Genomic DNA, 24,354 nt, shown 5'->3' with positions numbered 1-24,354 from the left:
GCAAATAAGGACTTATTCTTGCTTTTATACATATTCACCAAAGACTGCAAAATCATGCCATGAATTCCCAGTCCAATACTACCACTTTATATTTCCCGCAGTAGCGTACTATGACAAGTCTATATCTGCATGTAGTTCTCGTGTGGCTATCAGTGTGTAACATTATCGCATTCGCATTAACCGTTAATAAATAGGCTATAGTATTTATTTTTAACCATCGGTATTCAAGAAATTACTTGAAGTGTTAAAGACCCACCACGACCTAGTGACCTACTTTTTCCTCCCACATGAACTTGGTGCAAATAATTCTGGTATAATACAGCTTTTCTTCAAGATGACAGGTGGACAATTTAGGCCCTGTTTTCACAACTTCATCTGCAAACTTATTCAGTCATTCTCTACTCAGCATAGTTTTATAAACATAGAATAATAACTATTTTACACTGTAGAAAGTGCCATGAAGTACCGTGCATACTACTACATTAATTTAATAATATATTTAGACATTAAACACATTGTCTTAGCCTTACATATGTCACTGTCAATTTGTAACTAGATACTTGTTACTTATGCAAAAAATGTATGATTACCATCATGGAAATACAAAAGAATACAGTTATTTTGTGGTGCGTCTTTAAGGTAACTTGACAAACAGCCACTACTGACCTTGACATTTTATAGGGAAAAATACAAGTATATATAACTCTCAAAATATACTAAGTATTTAAAATTTAACCTCAAACAAGAGCTGTCACTGTTAGTGACAAACGCCCCCGAAGTGTGTCAAAGAATGCTACAGTTGTCTGCGCAAAATATGCCGGAATAGATTAGGTATGAATTATTTTGTGACCAGATAATAAAAAGTTCTCCAAAGGTAACCTTGACCTTGGAGCTATGGGTCTAGTTCTGGAGCATGACACACCAACTCATTATGGGGAACAATTGTGACAAGTAATTTTAACATCCCTTGATGGATGGCAGAGTTATTGACCGGACAAGAAACATACAATGTTAATCTTTGACTTCTAAGTGTGACCTTGACCTTGAAGCTAGGGGTCTTGGGCTTGTGTCTGACACGTCATCTCAATATAGGGAACGTTTATGCCAAGTAATTTTAAAATCTCTCCATCGATGGAAGAGTTATGGAACGGACATATTTACCTTTAACCTCTAATTGTGACCTTGACCTTAGAGTTAGGGGTCTGGTTGTTGTGCATGACACGTTTTCTCGTTATGGGGAATATTTATGCCAAGTAATTTCGAAATCCCTTGATAAATGGCAGAGTTGCGAACCGGACATAAAACAGACCCTATTAACCTTTGACTTGACTTCTAAGTGTGACTTTGATCTTGGAGCTAGGGGTCTGGGTTTTGCGCGTGACACATTGTCCCATTATGGTAAACATTTATGCAAAGTTGTTTCGAATCCCTTCATTGATGACAGAGTTATATACCGGACACGAAAAAGATCCTATTAACCTTTGACTTCTAAGTATGACCTTGACCTTGGAGGTAAGGATCTGGGTCTTGCGCATGACACATTTTCTGATTATGATTAACATTCATGCCAAGATATTTCAAAATCCCTTCATGGATGGCAGAGTTATGGACCGGACACAAAAACAGACCCTGTTAACATTTGACCTCTAAGTGTGACCTTAACCTTGGAGCTAGGGGTCTGGGTTGTGCACACAACACGTCGTCTTATTATGATAAACATTTACGCTCAGTAATTTCAAAATCCTTTGATGAATGGCAAAGTTACGAACCGGACACGAAACAGACCCTATTAACGTTTGACTTCTAAGTGTGACCTTAACCTTGGAGCTAGGGGTCTGGGTCTTACGCATGAAACGTCGTCTCATTAAGGTAAATATTTATGCCAAGCTATTTTAAAATCCCTTCATGGATGGCAGAGTTACAGCCCGGACAAGAATTTACAAAGTTACGGTCGGACGGACGGACAGTGCGATTTTAATATGCCCACCTTCGGGGGCATAAAAATCAAAGAACTTACTGTAGTGTAAATAAAAAGTTATTTGCTGAAACATCGTTTAAAAATGTAAGGGAGTTATTAATAAATAAATAAAAACCTAAAATTATCTAATGTTTTTGTTAAAATTCACGAAATAGATATATGCTTAATAACTTAATAATAACATAATATATAAAGCCGCATTAGCTCTAGTGGGTTTAATTTGTGCACTAGTCAGTAGTGTACATGTATTTACAACTATGCTTTGCACGGAATGTCACGGATCAGAGGGGTAGGTAGACTGGCTGTACTCATTACTATAACCCGGCGCTGTGTTAACAAACTGTAGGGAATCTAAAGTGGTAGTATATTCATGGCATGTGAATATAGCGTCCGTGGTACTATGGCCTGGTCTGAATCCAAACTGGGCATCAATAAGCCGTTCACTAGGTAATGACCACTGTTTAATTCTCTCATTCAGTATGTTTTGTAAATAACTTTCCAAAACAGCTTGTTAATGTTATACACCTATAATTATTTGTATCTGCTGCCGATGGCTTTTTAGTCAAGGAACAATTACACCCTGTGTCCACGACATTGGAAAATTAACCGTATCAAGAATATTATTGAATAAATGTTCTAATGAATCACTCAGAATATCAAATAATCATTTAATACTGAATTTACAGCACAACTTTTGTTCCTTTTTAATTTCGAGCAAGCTTTCTGTATTTCGTCTTTTGTTATTATCCAAAATATCTCCTGACACTATCGTTTGGTCATCAAAATGCATCAGAAATTCTCTACATCATGATTTACACCATTATTATCAGCCGCAATGTTCTTAAAATGAGTACAAAAGTCCTCCATTGCCACTGACTCACTCGTATTTTGACCTATCGTAATTCTTTGAATTCATATTCTACATTGTATTCGATGGCAGTTGTGTAATGTCTCATTTCAGATTTGTAGTTCAACAAATAAATTAAAAGTTGTACTCATGGTTTTGGAATATGACTTAACAAATCTTTTAATGCATCATTAAGAGTGTTGCCATAGTTTTGACTATACATATATCTAAACTTAAAAACTCACTAGAAGCTTCCTCGTGTCATTTATGATTTGAAACTCATCATCAACAATTTCAAAGATTTTTTATATACATGACACAGTTAACGACGTAGACTTACAAAGTCTGCTGAGATCAAATAATCTGTAATAATATTAATTTCTTCATACTGACACTGATGTTTTCTCAGAAAAACATTTTTCTCTCTAGGCTCATCTCCACACGTTAGAGACAGAGGCAAGAGATATCGTAAATTTTTCAGAAAGTGGTATCAGAGAGGATTGATTTTATGGCTAGGTGCTTTACATTTAATGACTCTGACGACTGATGCCATTCTATTAACGACGCTGTTCAGAAGAAGCGTCAGGTGCGAAACCCACCAAACATTTACTTTGAATGTCGTCCAGCAATATGATTACCTAGTCTTGGTAAAGCATCCTTACAATAACTATCAGAAAGGTAGAAACACTGGACATGTTATAAAGGCTAGTATTTTCATATGAAGTGCAGCTCGCATATTTGTGGTTTGTACGCTGCATTTGTGTCTGTTTATATTATACTCATTATCTCGAAGATTGAAATCATCTTGTTTTGGAGTAATCAACACCAAAAAATCAACAAAATTGATATTAGAACAATGTATGGTATATCAGCATGTATTTTAGCGGGCTTCGCTTTACGAAATCAGAATTTGAAATAAACACATAGCATCGTTTCCACGAAATACACTCCGCTATCCAGGAGGACAGCCGTAGAATAGCTTTAAAGAAGCATAGACAAATTCTGCGATTGAATAGACACCGTTTGAAATTATTATGCGGACTGTAAGTGTAGTGTAGAGCTCACGTACACATCTGGTAAAGACATCAAATTAAAGTTTTTTTCTGCTAGATATAGATTTTTGCTGCAGATTTTCCAATCGTGATATTTGTCAATCTGTTGAAAATTGAGAGAATATTTTCCACTGTTCCAAAGCATATAGTGATCAATCAACAATTAAGAACAACTTTACAAGAGCGTAAGGCCATCCCCATGGTTTTTAGCTCATCTGAATCAAAGGGGCAGGCTGAGCTTATTAAATCTGGATGGTCTATCGCCCGTCGTCTTGCGCCACTTATCGAGTCGTTAACACTGTAGTGATCACAATTAATCCAGTCTTAATGAAAAGGCGATTTCGGTATTCTCCAATTGTTATAATACCAAAATCGCCTACATATTCTGCGTAAACGCTCGGAAATTGCCGATTGCCATTACGGGTCAACTACCTTATAACTACCTTAGTTATCTACTTTATCCACTTGTATCTTAAACTACTCAATAAAAAAGCTGCTCGCCAATATATTTCGCCGTTTGCGAGGGTAAATAAACCTACATCATCATCATCGCTGCTCGCCCGCTTAGCTCAGTAGGGAGAGCGCATATATACATAATATATATATCGCTGGGCGCCTAGAGTTCGATCCCCTGGCGGGGCGTTTGTTCTCCGTGACGATTTGATAAAAGACTTTGTGTCTGAAATCATTCGTCCTCCACCTCTCATTCATGTGGGGAAGCTGACAGTTACTTGCAGAATCCAGGACCACTGAGGTTACATAACTGAAATACAGCTGAAAAGCGGCGTTAAACCCAAAACGAACGAACAAATCATCATCACTTTTCAATACACATTAACTGAAAATTATAGGACTTCTTCATACCATTCTCTTAAATACGTGTGTTTTCTACAAAACAATGCTTACCATAACTTGCTTACCATAACTACAGCTTTTTTGTTGTTGTTGGCCTACTTTGCGATGCATGACTATGGCTGTGTTTGGGGTGCTCTGTGTTTCCGGGAAATCAACCCTTACCTTTTATCTTTTGAAGATTTCGTTCGGTATTCATTGCTAAAAACAAAACAAAAATAAAAATGCGGAGGTAATTAATAAAAGTTGCGCACCGAGTGCAAACCGGTCGTTTAAACAACTGGCTTTTTTTTTATTTCTTGAAAACAATCTTTGAAAAGAAATGCAACTGCTCACAAAATCCAACTTGTCAAGCAGCTTCCGGACGAAGTAATGGTCGTTGAAGCGTCATGTCAACCAAACCCGCCTTTGTGATTTCTTGATTCCATGACTAATAAAATAACTTTGATCTATTGGAAGGTCTAACACCAAAAAGAGGTAGTCCATTTGTCAGTATATCAAGACTTCATTAATGTCAAACTATGCTGTCAATTTCTGGCAAGTGAATACTTATTTTTACATCAGAAAAATTTTGCTTCTGGTAACTGAGGAACTGAGGAGACTGCGCTCACCAAAATAATCTGAAATAAAGGAAACATACATTAAACTATTGACCCTAAAGATTCCCGACTGCTGCACGTAACTCTACAATCAATCACGCTGCAAGGGAAGGCGACAGGGCATTTCTAAACTACAATCGTGTGCAAGACTCCGATGACAAAGGTCCAGTATGAAAAGTCACGTTGCAAATCACAGCCTCCTCAAAAAGAACACAGCAACAGTGTCTGTATGGATGAGAATAATGAAATGTACACCAAAAAAACCTACTTGATCATCATCACTGCTCGCCCGCTTAGCTCAGTAGGGAGAGCGCAGATATACAGATCGCTTGGCCATGAGTTTGATCCCCGGGCGGGGCGTATGTTCTCCGTGACGATTTGATAAAAGACTTTGTGTCTGAAATCATTAAATTTTGTCCTCCACCTCTGATTCATGTGGGGAAGCTAACAGTTACTTGCAGAATTCAGGACCACTGAGGTTACATAACTGAATTACAGTTGAAAAACGGCGTTAAACCCAAAACGAACGAACAAATCATCATCACTTTTCAATAAACTTTCATCGAAAATTATAGGACTTCTTCATATCACACTGACACAAAGGTTTTGTTTGAATGCTCTTAAATACGTGTGTTTTCTACAAAACAATACTTACCATAACTATAGCTTCTTTTTGTTGTTGGGCTACTTTGCGATGCATGACTCTATGGCTGTGTTTGGGGGTGATCTGTGCTTCCGGGAAATCAACCCTTACCTTTTATCTTTTGAAGATTTCGTTCGGTATTCATTGGTACATAAACTATTGACCCTAAAGATTCCCGACTGCTTCACGTAACTCTACAATCAATCACACCGCAAGGGACAGCGATAGGGCATTTCTAAACTATAATCGTTTGCAGGACTACGATGACAAAGGTCCAGTATGAAAAGCCACGTTGCAAATCACAGCCTCCTCAAAAAGAACACTGCAACAGTGTCTGTATGGATGAGAATAATGAAATATACACCAAAATACAGAGACAAAGTAAAACGTAACAGAAATCTGAAGGAGCACAATGGGTGCCATCTTGGAATGTAAATCGGGTAATTGTGCGCATCAAACTTCACTCTTAGTCACAATCATGTTCGGAAGTTACAAGACAATGAAAATAAGAGAAGAACTCTTAACATACAGTGGTGGCTACGGGCGCGACATTAAAAAAGGTCTCGAAAGAAACACAAGGTGCCATCGAAACAAGCTGGAAGGCAAACCAAAAATCGCTGTATGGAAGGAAGCAATGGTAGCTGAAGAGTGAGCCTTGAATAAAGCAAAACGTACGTGTACCTGATTATAGCTGACAGTTTCATTGCAACAAACATTACACCACCTACAAGAACCTTGAAAATAGGTGGTCAAGGGAAAGTTTGATGCATTTACAATTTGTGTGGTGAATGTTTACAACAAATATTCTGTCTCTAAATAAAAATGAACTTTCTTTATGAAATATAAAGTTAGAAAAAACAAGGACAAAAGTCCAACAGGAGCAACCACATTCGAACGCAGCCGCCCATACAACACTCCATAAGGAAATATGTGTATGTGCAACTGCATACACGCACACAGTAACTGAGCACATGTACACAGTAACACAAACGAGCGCATTAATAACAAAGAAGTAACAAACATACACAAAAAAGCATACATGAAGAAGGAACACAGGAGGCACCGCCTTGGAACGGTCAGTGGCAAAACACCACTGGGGAGTTGAAACTAGAAGACTGATTCTTAGATAAACAGACTTAAGCATGCGGTATATGTAGGAAGATGCTGTAGAAATACTTAAAAGAACATAAATGAAGATACTTTCATGTAAATTTGATGCGTTCTTGTAGCAGTTTACTATATTGTATATTTTCCTTTTTTTCGGCGCTGTCGTTTTGTTTTCTTTTAAAATTCTCTAGATAAGGTCAAGTATATCAATAAAACAATAGATGAATAACAACTAAATGTTATTAACCTTATCTTTTCATAAGAACGGTGATAGACTTTTGCTTTGTTGAATTCTGTGCTCCCAAAGGATCTTATAATAGATTTAATTATCTGAATGAAATGTTTATGCAGAACCACATGTATATAAAAACATAAAATTGATTCATACCTTTTATATTAAGTTAAACTAGTAATTGTGTCCATTCACCTAATCAATTGTACTTCCAAGCTCACACATACAAACGCACGCATACTCTCGGGATTGTACAGTTGATAATTTGTAACTGCATATAAAACGATCATACACACTTTAAATAGGAAGATTTAGTTTCAACATACATGCGTTATGCGTAATCAATATGTTTGTTATAAATATGTTTAGTTCTGTTTATAGAAACTCATGTGACTTCTATGCATAAATTAACGTTTTCTGAAAATGAAACTGGGTAAATCCCGTTAACAGTCCTACTAAAATGTCCAAGATTTCAATTTCTCCCAGAATTTCTGGTCGGAGGGTTAATGATTGGCGTGAAATTATAATAACATGGAATGCCAGAGAGTTACAGATAGCATCTTTAGATTGGCTTTTAATAGCCCTATCAAATTACCGGCACCCTTCTCCATGGTCAGCTTATGACATTGAGATGAACATTAGGTCAGGTGGTTTTATTGCATGACGAATCAAGAAAAAGATACAATTGTTGTATTTTGAATGAAATGTTGAAGGAAATTTAACACACTTGAAATTCAAGTAATGCATATGAACCTATGAAAGTTAAACAAATTAATCTTTACAATTAGCAGTTCATATTGGAGTAATAGTTTAAAGGCCCAGTAATACTTTGAATGTATTAATTACAAGCAGCATTTATTTTACCTAGAAAGTTATAAACTTTCTGACGAAATTGGCCTTTATTTGCTCAGAACATAATTTAGCGTTGCTTTTTAAAAGTTTAAATTATAAATCAGAAATATAGCATGTAGTATTTTTATTTCAATGATATTGCAAAACAGAGAGAAATGTCTTTTGTGTGTATGCAACCCATGATTACAATAGGTAACAGTTAAAGCCTTTTAACAGTCCTACCTTTTAACCTGAAAAAGCATGAAAATCCTGACTATGAACAGTGACTCCTGTCAAAATAGAGTCTATTTTATATAAAATTCTATATTAAATACCTGTGGTTTTGCCTGCTAAAGTGTGGCACGTGGCCGTTACAGCTGTTACCTATTGTAATCATGGGTTGCATACACACAAAAGAATTTGAATAGCAGCGGAGCAGGTCTTTAACTGTTTTCTATGAAGAGACAACTAAAATGTCACAGAAAAATATATGGTATTGTCCGTAAGTATTGACCTGGCACTCATTAATCTTCGTCAATATTTTCGGACGTTTTCGTTAATTTACGCAATATTTGTATTTTGAAAATATCTATATTACTAAAGTAACAGATGCAGTTATCGGATGACACGGTGGCGCAGTGTCTGACTTCCAAGTATGTTACCACGGATTCGAAAATCACAATAAATCATTTTTGATAAAATTTTATCGATGCCTGTTTTATTGTTACACTATTTTATGCATCATATTTTAATGAATTTTAATTGTTTCTCTTGTAGTATTTATTTTCGGGAAACGCTGGTGACAAGTACTTTGTATGTTTGTATAAGATCCTTCTAAAACCATTTTATTCCACTTTTTCTACAACGGTTAAATATGATAACCTTCAGTAAATGGACCATAAAAATCACGATACGTTTGATCCAATAAGTGGTTAGTTTGCAGATAAAACATATAAAAAAAGATTCGGTCTGATGTAGGACTCGAACCAACAACCCTGAGCATGGCAGCTAAACGCTTTGTCCGCACAGCTACCTGCACATGTGACATTACATTATCAAGGAATTATATATATCTTATAGTTATTCATGTTCGGACACCGAGAATTAATTTACAGAAATAAACGGAATATTCATGAGTGCCAGGTCAATACTTACGGACGGGAGACAATCAAAATCCCCTTGATCAAAATCCCCTACACTGAAAAATGACAGGGTGTTACAAAATCCCCTTCATACTTTTGCAGGGGGTATCATAATCCCCTCTGTGATTTTTACTTATTTTATCAAGTTCAAATACAACTATATACAATTTAAACGTCTATTGCATAAAGCACGTAAAATCAATGCCTTTAGCAAACATAATATAATTTGGAGCACTGATATCTATATATCTATAATGTTAATCACAGAGGGGATTATGATACCCCCTGCAAAAGTATGAAGGGGATTTTGTAACGCCCAGTCATTTTTCAGTGGAGGGGATTTTGATCAAGGGGATTTTGATATACACTCCTTACGGACAATAACATGCTATAAGTTAATCCTAAGTGTTACTTGACCTTTAGAAAAGAAAACAATCATTTCATGATTATATGAAAAAAGCACTGCCTCAACTGGGAATCGATCAAACATAACATTTAAAAAGAACTGTCTGATTATGGAACGGACCGTAGGACACAATTTTCAAGTCGACAGTAAATATATCATTCGGTATATCGCATGTTAACGACAATGGATCGATCCCGATTTTTATCGCTTCGCTCAAGATCTGTTCCCTATCAATTTAAAGGTACATTTTGGAATAAAGACAGAACTGCCCATATTTGTACTATTGTGCAAGAAGATGTGGTTCATACAAGTAATGTTGACACTTACTAGGCACAAGGAAAAAGCGTATTCTTCCAAAAAATCCATGGTACGCTCTTTGCACGTGCCAGAAGTACACATTTTTTAATTTGATAGTATGTACCTCATTCTGTACATCGCTTGTTACAGTACAGTAATTATTTTGTAGAAGTGATCAACAAAAAAGCATGTTGTAAGTGGAGAAGAAACATTTATAGACAAATAACAGCATTAGACTATGTTGTATGTAAATATCGCGGTACTATAAGTACTTTAGAAGTTACAGAGATATGTACTTTGATGCAGAATTTTAACTAGAATTTTCTAAGTACAAAAAGGGCCTAATTCTGCTAAAATGTAGTTCAGAGTTATGGGACATAGCCAGTGACCTAACATAATGACATTGAAGACATGCGTGAAGTTTAAATTGAATATCTTTAGTAGTTACAGAGATTTTAACTTGCATGCAAAAAATAAACTGAATTTGTTTTCTTTAAGTACAAAATACTTCTGCTAAAATACATGGGAGCATAAATGTCACTATCTTTTCAATATCCCCTATTTTTATACAACCAAAATACTTTTAAAATTATCGCATTTCATAATTTTCCCACAGGAATGGTCAAATGCCTTATGTGTGTACTCATTCTGTAAACAAAAGTCCCTTAATTGATCTACCTCTAATGCTTTTCAATTTATTGCAAGAGCTGTTTTATTAAGTTTTCTCATGACAAGGTACAAAAATTGCAGAAATTAAATGATGTGCTTCCTATCAGTATAGCAATTTACAATAACCTACCATATACTTTTAAGTCATTTCAGGATACATGTTGTTTCTTACATTTGCATAACTAGGTAAAAACAAAATGAATTTTCACCTGATGTTTTTTATAACATATAGAAAGTTTCATCAAAATTGCATTATCCTTTCTTTTGTACACTTATTGAAACAATTAGAAGGACATTCTGGTAGACGGAATTAAGCCACCTAAAAGAAGTTTTAATCACTAAATAAGAATTAGCGAATAAATTGAATTCAATATTATGTATTGTCTCCTGTAGCAGCATAAGTACCGATTCGTATTAAAACATGGACAGACAAAATGATGGAAGTAGTAAAACTATAAACCCTCTAGGTGAAACAGGTAGGGACGAATACTAATTTTCTTAGTTTTATTGTGTATAATAATAATAATAATAAAAAACTTTCTCGAAAATAACTGTACTGTACTGTCAATTGTTTTGCCAGATAAATTTTGTTTCAAGAACATAACTGATAAAGACAAAATAATATATAATTACTCACCTGTAAAAAATAACAAATATGATTAAATTTATTTTATAGCTCTTTGGAAATGAAAAAAAAACATTCCTTGCTTTGTAGACAATATAAGACTTCCATAAATTTCTGCCGATTAGTAAAAAGGCATGAAACTTGTGGTCGGTAATACATGTAAGATAAGGTCAAATAGCAGGTAATTAATGTGAGGATGTCGGTCAGCACAGCAGGCCATGGAGATTTATGGGATATTAACAGTTACAGATTATTTGCCTAGCTGAACAGCCCCTGCTAGATTTTAGTAACCTTCTCAGACATTTTGGTAGGACTGTTAATTCGAAAGAACAGATATGAATGTGCAATGAATTAGAGTTAAACGACAATATGTATTTGAGACCTTCGGAGATATTTTATTCGCAAGATTCGATTAACAATGTTTTTGACAAACAGTGTAATCATCGATACAAACCGATTGGTGAAACATTGGATGTAATATGTGAAGGAAGGTAATCGTATATATCCAATTATCTTTTAAGCATATCATGTATAAAAGTGCATTGAGTTAATAATTTAGTATAAGGACTGTTGATATCAGTAAGACTTTAATACCCATCTAGACTGTTTTTAAATAACTGTACATGCATATTTTGGACGATACAGTAATCAGTTCGAACTGAAAAAGATATTATTGTTAATCAAGGGTGTTACATTTTCCACTACACAGGTGTTTTGTAAAGAATTGCTGCTATAGCTCATCTAACACAGTCTTAAAATGTTGTGTTGCAACTGTAAAAAGTCTTCCAATACTTTGATTCTATGACGATATATTTTCAGGCCTTTTGGGATCATGGAGCCCATTCAATTTCCCTATAATAATAGATAAAGTAAACCCTGGGAGAGAAAATACCAAGGTCCCTACTGGGGCTCGAACCCCAGACCTCGTGGTCCGTAGGCGGACACTCTAACCACGTCACTGAAGGGTTAACCCAACAGCTAGGCTATTGGAAGTGGCATATAAAGCTACTATCACTACACTTCTCCCCCTTTACTTTTCAGAGCTTACTAGCTCTCCAGAATGACACTGCATGCCCACCGCATAAGTCCGTCAAACACTTCTGACACAATTAAAGTAAACCCTGGGAGAGAAAATACCAAGGTCCCTACTGGGGCCTGAACCCCAGACCTCGTGATCCGTAGGCGGACACTCTAACCAGACCTCAATCAAACCGAGTCTGCTATTAGTGTGCTTGGTTATGTTCTATGCTTCATAAGAATGTTTTATAGATTTTATTTACTTTATATTCATTTTCCATGACGATTTATAACCGATTTTTTTAACTGGGGACCGTACGCCGCTTTTCATGGAATTACACACTAGTGTAGCATTGAAGGTTCCATGTGCACCGCCGTATGAACACATCTGCGGATGTCTCTAAATTGTTTTTTGTACTTTTAACATGTGTAAATGTTGAGTTCTGCTCAACCCGGGGCTAAAGGGCGTGGACGGTAGCATGCATTTCCACTACCGTCCATGAACAGGCTCAATCAAACCGAGCCTGCAACATTTTCGTTTTTGTTGTGTTGAGCGACCTGTGGAGTTTCCACTTTTTCTATTTATTATCACAGAAGCGTTGTTTGTGCCGTGTGGCGGCCGTAAAAAGTCTCCCCGTACATTCAGTCAGGGCTGTTACATTTCGATCTTCTCAGATCGTTCAGCACGACTTTTATGTCGTGTTATTGGTACTGTTTAGTTTCTGAACATGAGCATTTCGGCCTGGGTGGTTCCAATACTCCCGCTTTTAAAGCTTTGGGTATTGTATAATCACCCCTTGGATATGGCGCCTGCTTTTTAATTTTGTCTTTTGGGAGTTCCTGTGATATGCAGGCTCCATAACCTCAGATCCCCTTTCTAAATTCCAGTTTGTTTAGTTCTGCTCATTGTTTTCTCGTTTAGGGCAAACCCATTTTTTTTAAACTGGGGATCATACGCCGCTTTTCATGGAATTACACACTAGTGGAGCATTGAAGGTTCCATGTGCACCGCCGTATGAACACATCTGCGGATGTCTCTAAATTGTTTTTTGTACTTTTAACATGTGTAAATGTTGAGTTCTGCTCAACCCGGGGCTAGAGGGCGTGGACGGTAGCATGCATTTCCACTACCGTCCATGAACAGGCTCAATCAAACCGAGCCTGCAATATTTTCGTTTTTGTTGTGTTGAGCGACCTGTGGAGTTTCCACTTTTTCTATTTATAAATGTATCCTGTTTGATCCAATATTTGACATTGGAAACAACAACAACTCACTGTTCATTAATAAAACGAGAACTGATTTTTTCAACAGTTTAATTTGCCTTTTTAGCAGACAGTTAAATTACTATGAAATTTTTGATCTGCGCCGCATGAAGAACACAACTCTCTCTCTCTCTCGCCCCCCCCCATTGCACCTAATTCATATATTGCAAAGATTCATCTGTATTTATAGCTATATTGCATTATTCATAAATACCTCAAAAATAAAAGAAATGCGTCATGTACAAAAATGTATTTCCATTCATTCATGTGAACTTTAATATATATTTATTTTAGATGCTCAGTGAATGATATTCCAACAATTACTGTTGTAGAAAGAGATGGAAAATGGACAACCGCAGATAACAGACGTCTGTGGGTCTTCAGACAGCTTGAGAGATTAGGAAAATGTGAGAAGATTCATGTGCAGAAAGGATATTATATTCCATCAGGAAAACTTACATCATTTAATGGGGGAGAGTCAGTGAGCGTTCGCGGGTCTCCTGGTGGTTACTGGCATCTTAAACCGAGCGTGACAAAACGTCCAAAGAATGTAAACAATGCCAACATTTCAAGAAATATAAATTATAGAGAAACAGACGTCTTCAAGAAACTCGACGCCAGCTCCCCTACTGTTTCTTCCAGTTATCGAGAGTCGCCGAACTTTGGCGAGCAATTCAGCCAAACTTCTGGCTCACAGTATGGAAGATATGGTTTTCATCACGGTACAAATGCTGGAACCAGTTCTTATAAAACTGGTTTGAACCCGAATAACACAACTGCATTAAGGAATACTAGCGTGTCTACAAAACATGATGTCATATTTCCAACTGCATCAACTATTCGAAAGTCACCAAATTTTAGCCAAGGGGGATTTGATAGCTACGGAGGAATCACTGGTATAAGGAGGAACGAACAAAACACGATAGGAGAACCATCGTCTTACACAGTTAGAAAATCTGGATCGCAGTCAAGACCAACGTCGAATACAGGCAGGTTATCAGGGCCACATTCAGGACTAGCTCTTGATAGAAGTAGATCATTTATGTCCCAGTCATCCTCTTCATCAAGCGGAAGCGAAATCGCAAACAACTCTAAAACCAGAACTGATGATCTCCTCCAGTATAACGAAAATGATAAATATACTTTTAGGTATGCTCCGGAGCAGCGACATGAAACATATGATAGATCCTACAGTAGCAACGAAAGACTGATTGGGAATACAACATCGCATTCTCATAGGGAGAGAGATAATGGATGTTGTATTATTATATAAATATGAGCTGAATGTATGTATTGTGTTTGAGTTAGAATTGTGAAATATTATTTATACTGTCGGACAGTTAAGGATAAACATTCAGCACCTGAGCATCGCTGAAGTCTATCAAATTTGCTTATACATAAGATTGATGAGAATGTAATTTTCCTTGCTGCACAATGCATGTAGTGCAATTGCGTGTTTTTATATTCCCAAATAACATGTGATGAAATGGACGAGAACATTTATACAAAGTATTGAGGGCCTGTTTAGAACGTGACAAAGTAGACTTTCGCGTAAATGCAAACATTAGTTCTGGTTGTTCCGATGTAACAAAAGGAATGTGACACAAATCTCCCCGCCAAATATCGAAACACGATGGATATAAAGGAGGAACTTATTGATAGAATATGTGCCATGTATTTTTTTTTTCGATCTGTGATAAACACGCGTGAAACTTTCAAAATTACAGAAAATAGGAATTCAAAGCAGCAAAATTTGAAAACAGTGTTCGAACTAACGCCGACAAGACCAAAGTGCATTTACAAAATTTCTGCCAGAATCTTGAAAATTTAGAGAACGCTTTAGTTTAAACAATATTTTATTATTTTTTAAGCAACATACACATAACATGTACAACAAATTTTTACATGTCAAATACATGGATTGGAAAACAAGCTGATAGAGAACGCTTTGTTTATCGACACGATAAATATTCTGTACAGCATGACATGTAAATATTAAGATGCTATGAAGTGAATATTATCGATTAATCTAACCTTCTCCTCTAACGAAGTTAACCGAGTGGCCAATGCTTGAATAAGAATATTGGTAGAGTTTATAAAGAATTATAATGCTGGATGTCTTCCTCACATGGAAGAGACTTTGAGCCTAGCTAGCTGCTGGATGTCTTCCTCACATGGAAGAGACTTTGAGCCTAGCTAGCTGCTGGATGCCTTCCTCACATGGAAGAACTCTACAACCAAAGCGATGGTTTGAACCCATGGCGATGAGGAAGTCACGTGATTCGAAGTCAGCTACCTTAATCGCTTAGCCACGGATGCCCCTTCACATGACAAAAAATTACCATTTACCTGCTTAGTACAAAATTAAATCACATTTTAGCTTAACTTTGCCCGATTTCATTTTTCCTGTGTAAACAACATCAGGTGTTCAAAACTAGGTTATTGGAGAATCAATAAGGAAGGTTTACGAACTTGTTGCCTCCTTTCCAGCCGCCAATCACGCACTGGCACAAGACCAGGAAGAAAATATAGTTAAAACTGACATATTGTACTTGCCATACCCTATACTATAGGGACATGGCCGTAAATTGGGAGAATTGATCGAACCGTGAAGTAGAGCGTTTTGAACAAATTGCGCGGGGAAAAAACAGCGATAGCAAAGCCATCCTGTAAGTTTAAGTGTTCTTAGATGCGGCAATAATTCAACACTTTTACGAATTCTCAATCTTCTAGGCGGCATTACTCACTAGTTGCAATAATTGAACATCCGTTACCTTTAGTAGTGCTGAATGAATCCCAAAAGGACTGCAGCTGAATGAATCTCCTACAAATGTAGATAGTAACAACTTTCGAAAGCGGTGAATAGTGATGAATTTCACGGAATTACACCCACTTATGTTTGGAACTATTACCGTCTGCTGCACATCCGACGTTGACAAATAGTTTCTCATGGGTTATACAGAATTTTCATGAAAATTAAATTCACGAAGTTGGCGAAGTTTGATCTTAGTCTGTAAAATGTAATCTTCACTGCTTATCTTTAAGGTGGCTAATGTATCTTCTCATTCAACGGTATCTAATTTTGTGCTCTTGCTGTAATTAAGTCAAACGTTGCTATTCCAATATAAGTTCAATTTTCATATGAACAACAATTTTAACCATATGATAGGGTTTTTGATTATTTTGACTGTTGAAAGATCCCTCCAGTTCAGCACTTTAAATACTATTGGTGTAATGTTTTGCGAGCAAAGCGCGGCAGAAATTTGTTCTATAATAACTGAGGTCTTCGCAACTTTAGATTATCCAAAATATGTTTTTAGGGGACGGGGCCCCAGGTCAAAGCCATCTAATAAAACCGCGTTTGGCAGTGGCCACACAAAGCCGTAATCTCAATATGTACGTTGATATAAAATGATCGTAAAATAATGTCAATGTAAATTGATCACCTTTGGACACATGCATATAAGGGAATGAATTTGATACGAGTCTTTCCCAAGCATTAAAAGCAGAGTATGCAGTTATTAATATAGATACAGACCGAACATCTGGACATCGAGTATCATGAGAACATTACCAAAGAAAATGCGCGAATCGACCAAACTCATGAGGCTTTTATATCAAAGATATAAAATGAAGCTTTTGTATTAAAAAATATAAAGTCTTTATGAACTTTTAAAAATTTCTACAGCAAAACGGACAACTTTTTTATTGACAGTTATTCAACAGTTTGGGATTTTTTCAGTTATAGCCTATAATAATAGTTCCTCAAGGTAAAAACAATCAAAATATTGAAAAGCTTGGCCCGCTTTTAACATTTAGAAGCAGCCTTTACTGAAATTTCTCGTTTCTAGTAAATTCAATATCGAATATTACCTAAAATTTGTTGATGTGACGTTAAACCTAACAAAACAAACGCACTAAGTTTTAATATTTATTATTTTTCGGTATAGAGTACTGTCACTTCAAACATTGCCGAGATGTGTAATTTATTTTGGCATGCTATGACGATATAATAATAGGTTAAAGCAACTGTATATTTGCATAGATTGGTCTGGAATACATTTACTATATAATAATAAGTTAAAGCAACTGTATATTTGCATAGATTGGTTTGGAATACATTTACTATATAATAATAAGTTAAAGCAACTGTATATTTGCATAGATTGGTTTGGAATACATTTTGTACTAAAATATCTATAAAACTGTTTTAACTCACTAAAGGGCTTAAAGTTAGCTATCGAAATACACCTGGATCATCAACAAATCTACTTTTAACAATCTAGAGGTCACAAGTTTGGTACAGTCTTCATTAAATTTGGTCAGAATGTTTCCCTCAATAAAATCTTGGGAAAGTTGATACTGAGCCGTCTGGGATCAAAATCAGGTCACTAGCTAAAATTGATAAACATAAACCTTGTTATCTATCTAGACACTACTTTTTTATACGCCCGTTTGAAAAACGGGACGTATTATGGGAACGCCCCTGGCGGGCGGATGGGCGGGCGGGCGGCGTCCACAGACTTTGTCCGGAGCATATCTTCTACATGCATGGAGGGATTTTGATGAAACTTGGCACAGTTGTTCACCATCATGAGACGGAGTGTCATGCGCAAGAACCAGGTCCCTAGGTCTAAGGTCAAGGTCACACTTAGAGGTCAAAGGTCAAATTCAAGAATGACTTTGTCCGGAGCATATCTTCTTCATGCATGGAGGGATTTTGATGAAAGTTTGCACAATTGTTTATCATTATGAGACGGAGTGTCATGCGCAAAAACCAGGTCCCTAGGTCTAAGGTCAAGGTCACACTTAGAGGCCAAAGGATACAAGAATGAAAAATTCAAGAATGACTTTGTCCGGAGCATATCTTCTTCATGCATGGAAGGATTTTGATGTAGCTTGGCACAGTTGTTCACCATAATGAGAGGGAGTGTCATGCGCAAGAACCAGGTCCCTAGGTCTAAGGTCAAGGTCACACTTAGAGGTCAAAGGATACAAGAATGAAAACTTTGTCCGGAGCAAATCTTCTTCATGCATGAAAGGACTTTGATGTAGCTTGACACAATTGTTCACCATCATGAGACGGAGTGTCTTGCGCAAGAACCAGGTCCCTAGGGGTAAGGTCAAGGTCACACTTAGAGGTCAAGGATACAAGAATGAAAACTTTGTCCGGAGCATTTCTTCTTCATGCATTGAGGGATTTTGATACAACTTGGTACAAATGTTCACAAGCATGAGACGGAGTGTCATGCGCAAGAACCAGGTCCCTAGGTCTAAGGTCAAGGTCACACTTAGAGGTCAAAGGTCAAATTCAAGAATGACTTTGTCCGGAGCATATCTTCTTCATGCATGGAGGGATTTTGATGAAAGTTTGCACAATTGTTTATCATTATGAGACGGAGTGTCATGCGCAAAAAACCAGGTCCCTAGGTCTAAGGTCAAGGTCACACTTAGAGGCCAAAGGATACAAGAATGAAAAATTCAAGAATGACTTTGTCCGGAGCATATCTTCTTCATGCATGGAAGGATTTTGATGTAGCTTGGCACAGTTGTTCACCATAATGAGAGGGAGTGTCATGCGCAAGAACCAGGTCCCTAGGTCTAAGGTCAAGGTCACACTTAGAGGTCAAAGGATACAAGAATGAAAACTTTGTCCGGAGCAAATCTTCTTCATGCATGAAAGGACTTTGATGTAGCTTGACACAATTGTTCACCATCATGAGACGGAGTGTCTTGCGCAAGAACCAGGTCCCTAGGGGTAAGGTCAAGGTCACACTTAGAGGTCAAGGATACAAGAATGAAAACTTTGTCCGGAGCATTTCTTCTTCATGCATTGAGGGATTTTGATACAACTTGGTACAAATGTTCACAAGCATGAGACGGAGTGTCATGCGCAAGAACCAGGTCCCTAGGTCTAAGGTCAAGGTCACACTTAGAGGCCAAAGGTCAGATACAAGAATGACTTTGTCCGGAGCATTTCTACTTCATGCATGGAGGGATTTTGATGTAACTTGGCACAATTGTACACCATCATGTGACTGAGTGTCATGCACTGGTCCCTTCTTTTGAATTACTTCCCTTTGCTGTTACTATAAATAGCTTATATTGTAACTTTTTCATTACAAGTCGTAGGGAAAAATCGGGACCACTTTTCTGTAGTACAACTTGCATGTTACATCCAATTCTGAGGTGTATTTTGAGCTATCTCTACCTGGTAAGGATTTTTGTGTGGACTTGTAATTTTTATTTTTTTTGATTTTTTTTTTCTCTTTAAAGATTAACTTCCCTTAGTTGTTACTATAAATAACTTACATTGTAACTTTTTTATAATTGACCGTAGGGAAAAACCAAGACCACTTTTCTGTGGTACAACATTGATGTTACTTTCAAATTTTGGGTGCATTTTAAGGTATCTCTACCTGGTAAGGATTTTTTGTGGACTTAGAAAAATAAAAGAATTTCAATAATTTCTAAAAAAACAAACATTGTAAACAACTAGAAAATTAAAATTCCATTTGCAAATACAGGTGCTAGTGTAAAGAAATTTGCTGTGACGGGCGTATATTGTGACATTCTGGCACTCTTGTTACTTCTTTGATCTTCATGAAACTTTTAATTTTTATCTCTATCAAAGCTAAGTCAAGTTTGAAACATGGTCATATGTGCTTAAACCTGATTCACACTAGGTGAAATCATATAAAAAATTTGTTAACACTTCCGATGTCAGATGTTCTATCCGATCTTCATGAAGTTTGAAATTTCATTATTTGGAATAGTGAGTGCATAGCACTCGAACCCATCCAAACAATAATTTCCAGAAAAAAATGGACCACTGATAAAACTCTACTTAGGCAAAAAATATAAAAAGTCATATGTATAAGCTGATCTCTGAATTCTATTATTTTCGAAAAAGTGAGTTGTTTAGTTATAGCGAATAGTCTGAAGCCATCATGAAACTATTAGCAGGTGGTTCGATTCATACAGAACCGGGCTATCCTGTTCACGTGATCGGTACACCGAAATGCGCCGTGATATATCAATCGGGCTTTTCGGCATGTTTCGCATGTGTACCGAATTGAAGCACGCGCGACTAGCCCGACTGAAATGAGTACAAATCGGGCGAAAACATCAGCTTTAAAATAAGCACGTTAACTTTGTCTTTAGGTGGACCGTTCATAACATAGATGTGGGTGATACTTTTTGCTTGCCAGAAGGTTTTCAAAAGTTTGTAAAACAAATGAGAATGTATCATCATCTAAATTGTTTACATTGTTGATCACTGTATTGTTATTGAAAGTAAGTATATTTTGTAAAAAAGACATTTGATAATTCACTATAAGTAAATAACAAGTTAAAGCAACTAAAATGTATACATAAAAGCTCATTAACATACGCTAGTAATAAAACTGGAAATTCTAAAATTCCATTGTTCCTTATATATCACTAATGACCTATAACATTTAACACTTCTTTTTATTTAGTAAATTGGTTAAAACTATTACAATGAAAATGTATATACTGTTTCTACAATATTAAAAATCCAAGCAATTAAACTTAATACAAAATCAAAAACTTATCACAGCTAGTTATCACATACACACACTGATATAATAAATACATAATTTTTGTAGAAATACACATTGCATCACTTGTCATATTTTCCATGATCCGAACTGACCGTATAAGTCGTCATCATCGCTGCTTTCCTCTTCGGAACTTGTATCTGAATCTTCAAGTTTTCTAATCCAACGTCCTCCCGGCGATCCTCGGACCTCTATATCAACACCTCGATTTTCTGTTGTCATTTTCGAAGACGGAATGTCATCTACTTCATCAACTGGAATTTTTCGACATTTTCCAAGTTCTTCAAGCTTGCGAAAAACCCAAAGTCGCCTGTTGTCTGCTGTGAACCATTTCCCGCCAATTTCCGCTACCGAAATTGTTGGTATCTCATCAATATCCGTTCTAAAAAATAAAAAAAATTACATATCATCTGATGAAAGTTTTAAATGACATTTATAGCTTACTCAGCAAATTTTAATGTGACTAAAATATATCATTTAAAATTATCAGTCAATATAAAAAGGTTGTTAAGAATTATAATCACAACACTAAATGAATGTATCAAACTGAAGGAACGCCAGATGGTTAATATAGAAATAACATACATGCCATCACAAAGTTCGTCTAGTGTTTCTCCGATCCTAATACACGGATGATCACTTCGTATATCGAAAGTGTTACTAATAGAATCCTGAGAATAACGTATTTTCGACGGCCGTAACTTCATTTTGATTGTTGTTTTGTCAAGTTATTAAGATGAGTTATTTATGTTCTGCTTTTCAGCAAAACTGACCGAGAAACTTAAGTTTCCTTATCGCTGGAATACCCCAAATGTATATTTTGTTAGCGTGCTTTCCCGCTTGATAAAAATAACACACATTATGCGCTTTACTTTTCGTATCTTAATTATTCCTTCCTTCAATGATATTTTTTTCTTGCTTTTGTTTCCTCATGATTCTGTCCCTTGTCGTTTACAATGCATACGCGATTTTTTTTAGTTTTAGGGAACTCTTACTGTCTACACTTAATTCACTAATAAGTCATAACGTATGCAAAGAATGTCTATTTATAAACAGTTTATACATGTTGCGTATTTTCGGAAAATATAATATATTATCTATTTTTATCCTGCATTAACATACATAATGTATATCTTTTTGCACTTACAGGTACCATGAACAGGAATCTGCTATTAAATCTTAAACAGGAATTTATAAAGTCAGAAATTGTAACCGTTTCAGGCAGGTGAAAACATCTTGATAAAAATGTCATTTTCAAGGGTAGTAATGATGAAACAACTTTTCTTAACAGTCCCCATATGTACATACATTATAGCATGCACTCATAATTTTTGTCTTATATTGTTTTTATTTAGTAATAAACTGTTGACTTATACTTTTATGAGTTAACATCATGTGACAAATTTGCATATCAAGAAAAAGAAATCTAATATTAGAAATTAAGGGATTCTCCACAGTTTTACGCGTTCAATAAACATATAATTTTTGCAACTTTATTTTGTGCATTTCTTTTTCTGAAATGCAACATAATAGCCATTTATCTCAAAATACTGATGGCTAAATGTGTCTCATAATAACAATAATTTCAGAAAAAAAGAACACTTGAAATGATTGACACATATAACGACTAAAACTATTAACAAAGTTTAGATAAAATCTATGTAAAAATTCCTGTACATGATAAACAGTGTTGAATACCTTTAAACATGGGCATTGCATTTTAAATGTTCCCGATATATCATTTGATAAACGTTGACACAAATAGATCAACATTTTTGAAAAATAAACAGGCAAACAATGTGAAGTATGAATTATGTACTTTCGGTTCTTTGATAGTTAACACTATATTATATTATTATATATATATACAGGTGATATATTGCATAATAGTTTTTTTTTATCACAGACACATTAATTGGTAAATAGTAATAACATATTTTCTATAGTCAAATATTGAGATTTCAGTTCCATGTTCCTCCCGGTGAGCCACGGACCTCGATATCAACGCCTCCATTTTCTGTAGTCATTTTGTGCGACGGTATATTGTTCACTACACGAACATGTATCCTGTCACACATTCCGATGTCTTCAAGTTTACGAAACACCCAAAGTCGCCTGTTGTCGGCTGTAAACCATTTCCCACCAATATTGGCCACCGAAATATTTGGTATCTCAGAAATGTCGGTTCTTAAAAATGAAGACGAGCGTTAGGTTCTTATCATTATACAAAAAGAAACCAGGAAAAAGAATTTCTAACTCAATTCAAATGATTTCGGAATACATTCTCTGAGCAGCAGATTTTATTAATATACATAGATGAAATATATCTGAGTTTAATTTCAAAATTGAAAAATGTCTTTAAAACATGAAAAAGCAAGTTGACATACATGCCATTGTTAATATCGTCGACGGTTTCACCTATTGTTGTACCATCATCAAACTCGCTGCTTATAGAATCTTGAGAATAGAATATTTCTGATGGTCGTAATCTCATAGTCGGTGCGTGTTTTTCCCCCGAAATATTACAAAAGCAAATGTTGTATAAATTCCACAAAAATACTGTACGAACGTATGGTTTTCTTTTTACCGATTGAAAATATGTTTCATATGCTTACTCCTTTATACATGAAACATAAAACTATGAATAGCATTGATTGTTTTGTTTATGACAATTTATGTATGTTTTTCGAAAAATTGCCACCGACCTTAATTTTGCATTTAATTATTCTGCTTTGTTTTCAGAAAAATGACGCATACAAGGCACATTTCCAATTTTCGTGTAATAGACCAATAGGTTTCAACAAAACCCCTGACTGATCGTACGATATCGGTTAGGCGTTTTGTTATTTTAAAAACGTAAGACACTTAAAAGAGTTTATTTGGACTTTTGTTCAATGAGGACATAATTGCGAAGGCGGCCCAGGGGTAAACATTGTCGGAAAATTGTTGGCATGTACATCTCAAATGGTGCAATCGATATTTGATACAATGCCATCTCTTTTTAGATTTTCAGTAGGAAAAGGATTTTTTTGAGAAATTTAACATTTAATTTTGACTGGCGTACGGTTCCACGATTCATAATTTATAATTATTACTGATATAATTTTAGCAAAGCGAGCTGGCAATTTCTCGCTGAATGGATGGCTCTACCCACATGAGTATCCGCTTTTGGCAGCAGCCACACAAACTCATTGCCTCCGTAAGAAGTATA

General features: G+C 35.9%; 2 protein-coding genes across 2 annotated transcripts; one reads left to right on the top strand and one right to left on the bottom strand.

Moving 5' to 3' along the window:
* Window positions 1-11,601: 11,601 nt before the first annotated feature.
* On the top strand, window positions 11,602-15,680 carry LOC123557206 (uncharacterized). Its single transcript, XM_045348536.2, has 2 exons — window positions 11,602-11,771; window positions 13,855-15,680. The coding sequence occupies exons 1-2, from the start codon at window positions 11,620-11,622 to the stop codon at window positions 14,831-14,833; spliced, it is 1,131 nt and encodes a 376-aa protein (XP_045204471.2). The 5' UTR covers window positions 11,602-11,619; the 3' UTR covers window positions 14,834-15,680.
* Window positions 15,681-21,014: 5,334 nt separating this feature from the next.
* On the bottom strand, window positions 21,015-23,865 carry LOC123557205 (uncharacterized). The gene is made up of 3 exons (XM_045348534.2): window positions 23,531-23,865; window positions 21,729-23,330; window positions 21,015-21,525 (listed from the first exon to the last, which is right to left on the bottom strand). Exons 2-3 carry the CDS (start codon window positions 21,848-21,850, stop codon window positions 21,213-21,215), a joined length of 435 nt encoding a protein of 144 aa, XP_045204469.1. The 5' UTR covers window positions 21,851-23,330; window positions 23,531-23,865; the 3' UTR covers window positions 21,015-21,212.
* Window positions 23,866-24,354: the final 489 nt, after the last annotated feature.

The sequence above is a fragment of the Mercenaria mercenaria genome, chromosome 5, assembly GCF_021730395.1.
Source record: "Mercenaria mercenaria strain notata chromosome 5, MADL_Memer_1, whole genome shotgun sequence".
Lineage (NCBI taxonomy): Eukaryota > Metazoa > Mollusca > Bivalvia > Venerida > Veneridae > Mercenaria > Mercenaria mercenaria.
Note: the sequence above shows the minus strand (reverse complement) of the source record. Positions and strands in the feature narration are given on the sequence as shown.

What these genes read in the sequence shown, in the direction of transcription:
- LOC123557205 (XM_045348534.2), bottom strand. Translation starts at nt 21,850, where the DNA reads ATGAAGTTACGGCCGTCGAAAATACGTTATTCTCAGGATTCTATTAGT. An exon ending in GACGAACTTTGTGATGGCAT is followed by an intron (nt 21,526 to 21,728) that starts GTATGTTATTTC and finishes TTTATTTTTTAG; the next exon opens with AACGGATATTGATGAGATAC.
- LOC123557206 (XM_045348536.2), top strand. Translation starts at nt 11,620, where the DNA reads ATGTGCAATGAATTAGAGTTAAACGACAATATGTATTTGAGACCTTCG. An exon ending in GATGTAATATGTGAAGGAAG is followed by an intron (nt 11,772 to 13,854) that starts GTAATCGTATAT and finishes TATTTATTTTAG; the next exon opens with ATGCTCAGTGAATGATATTC.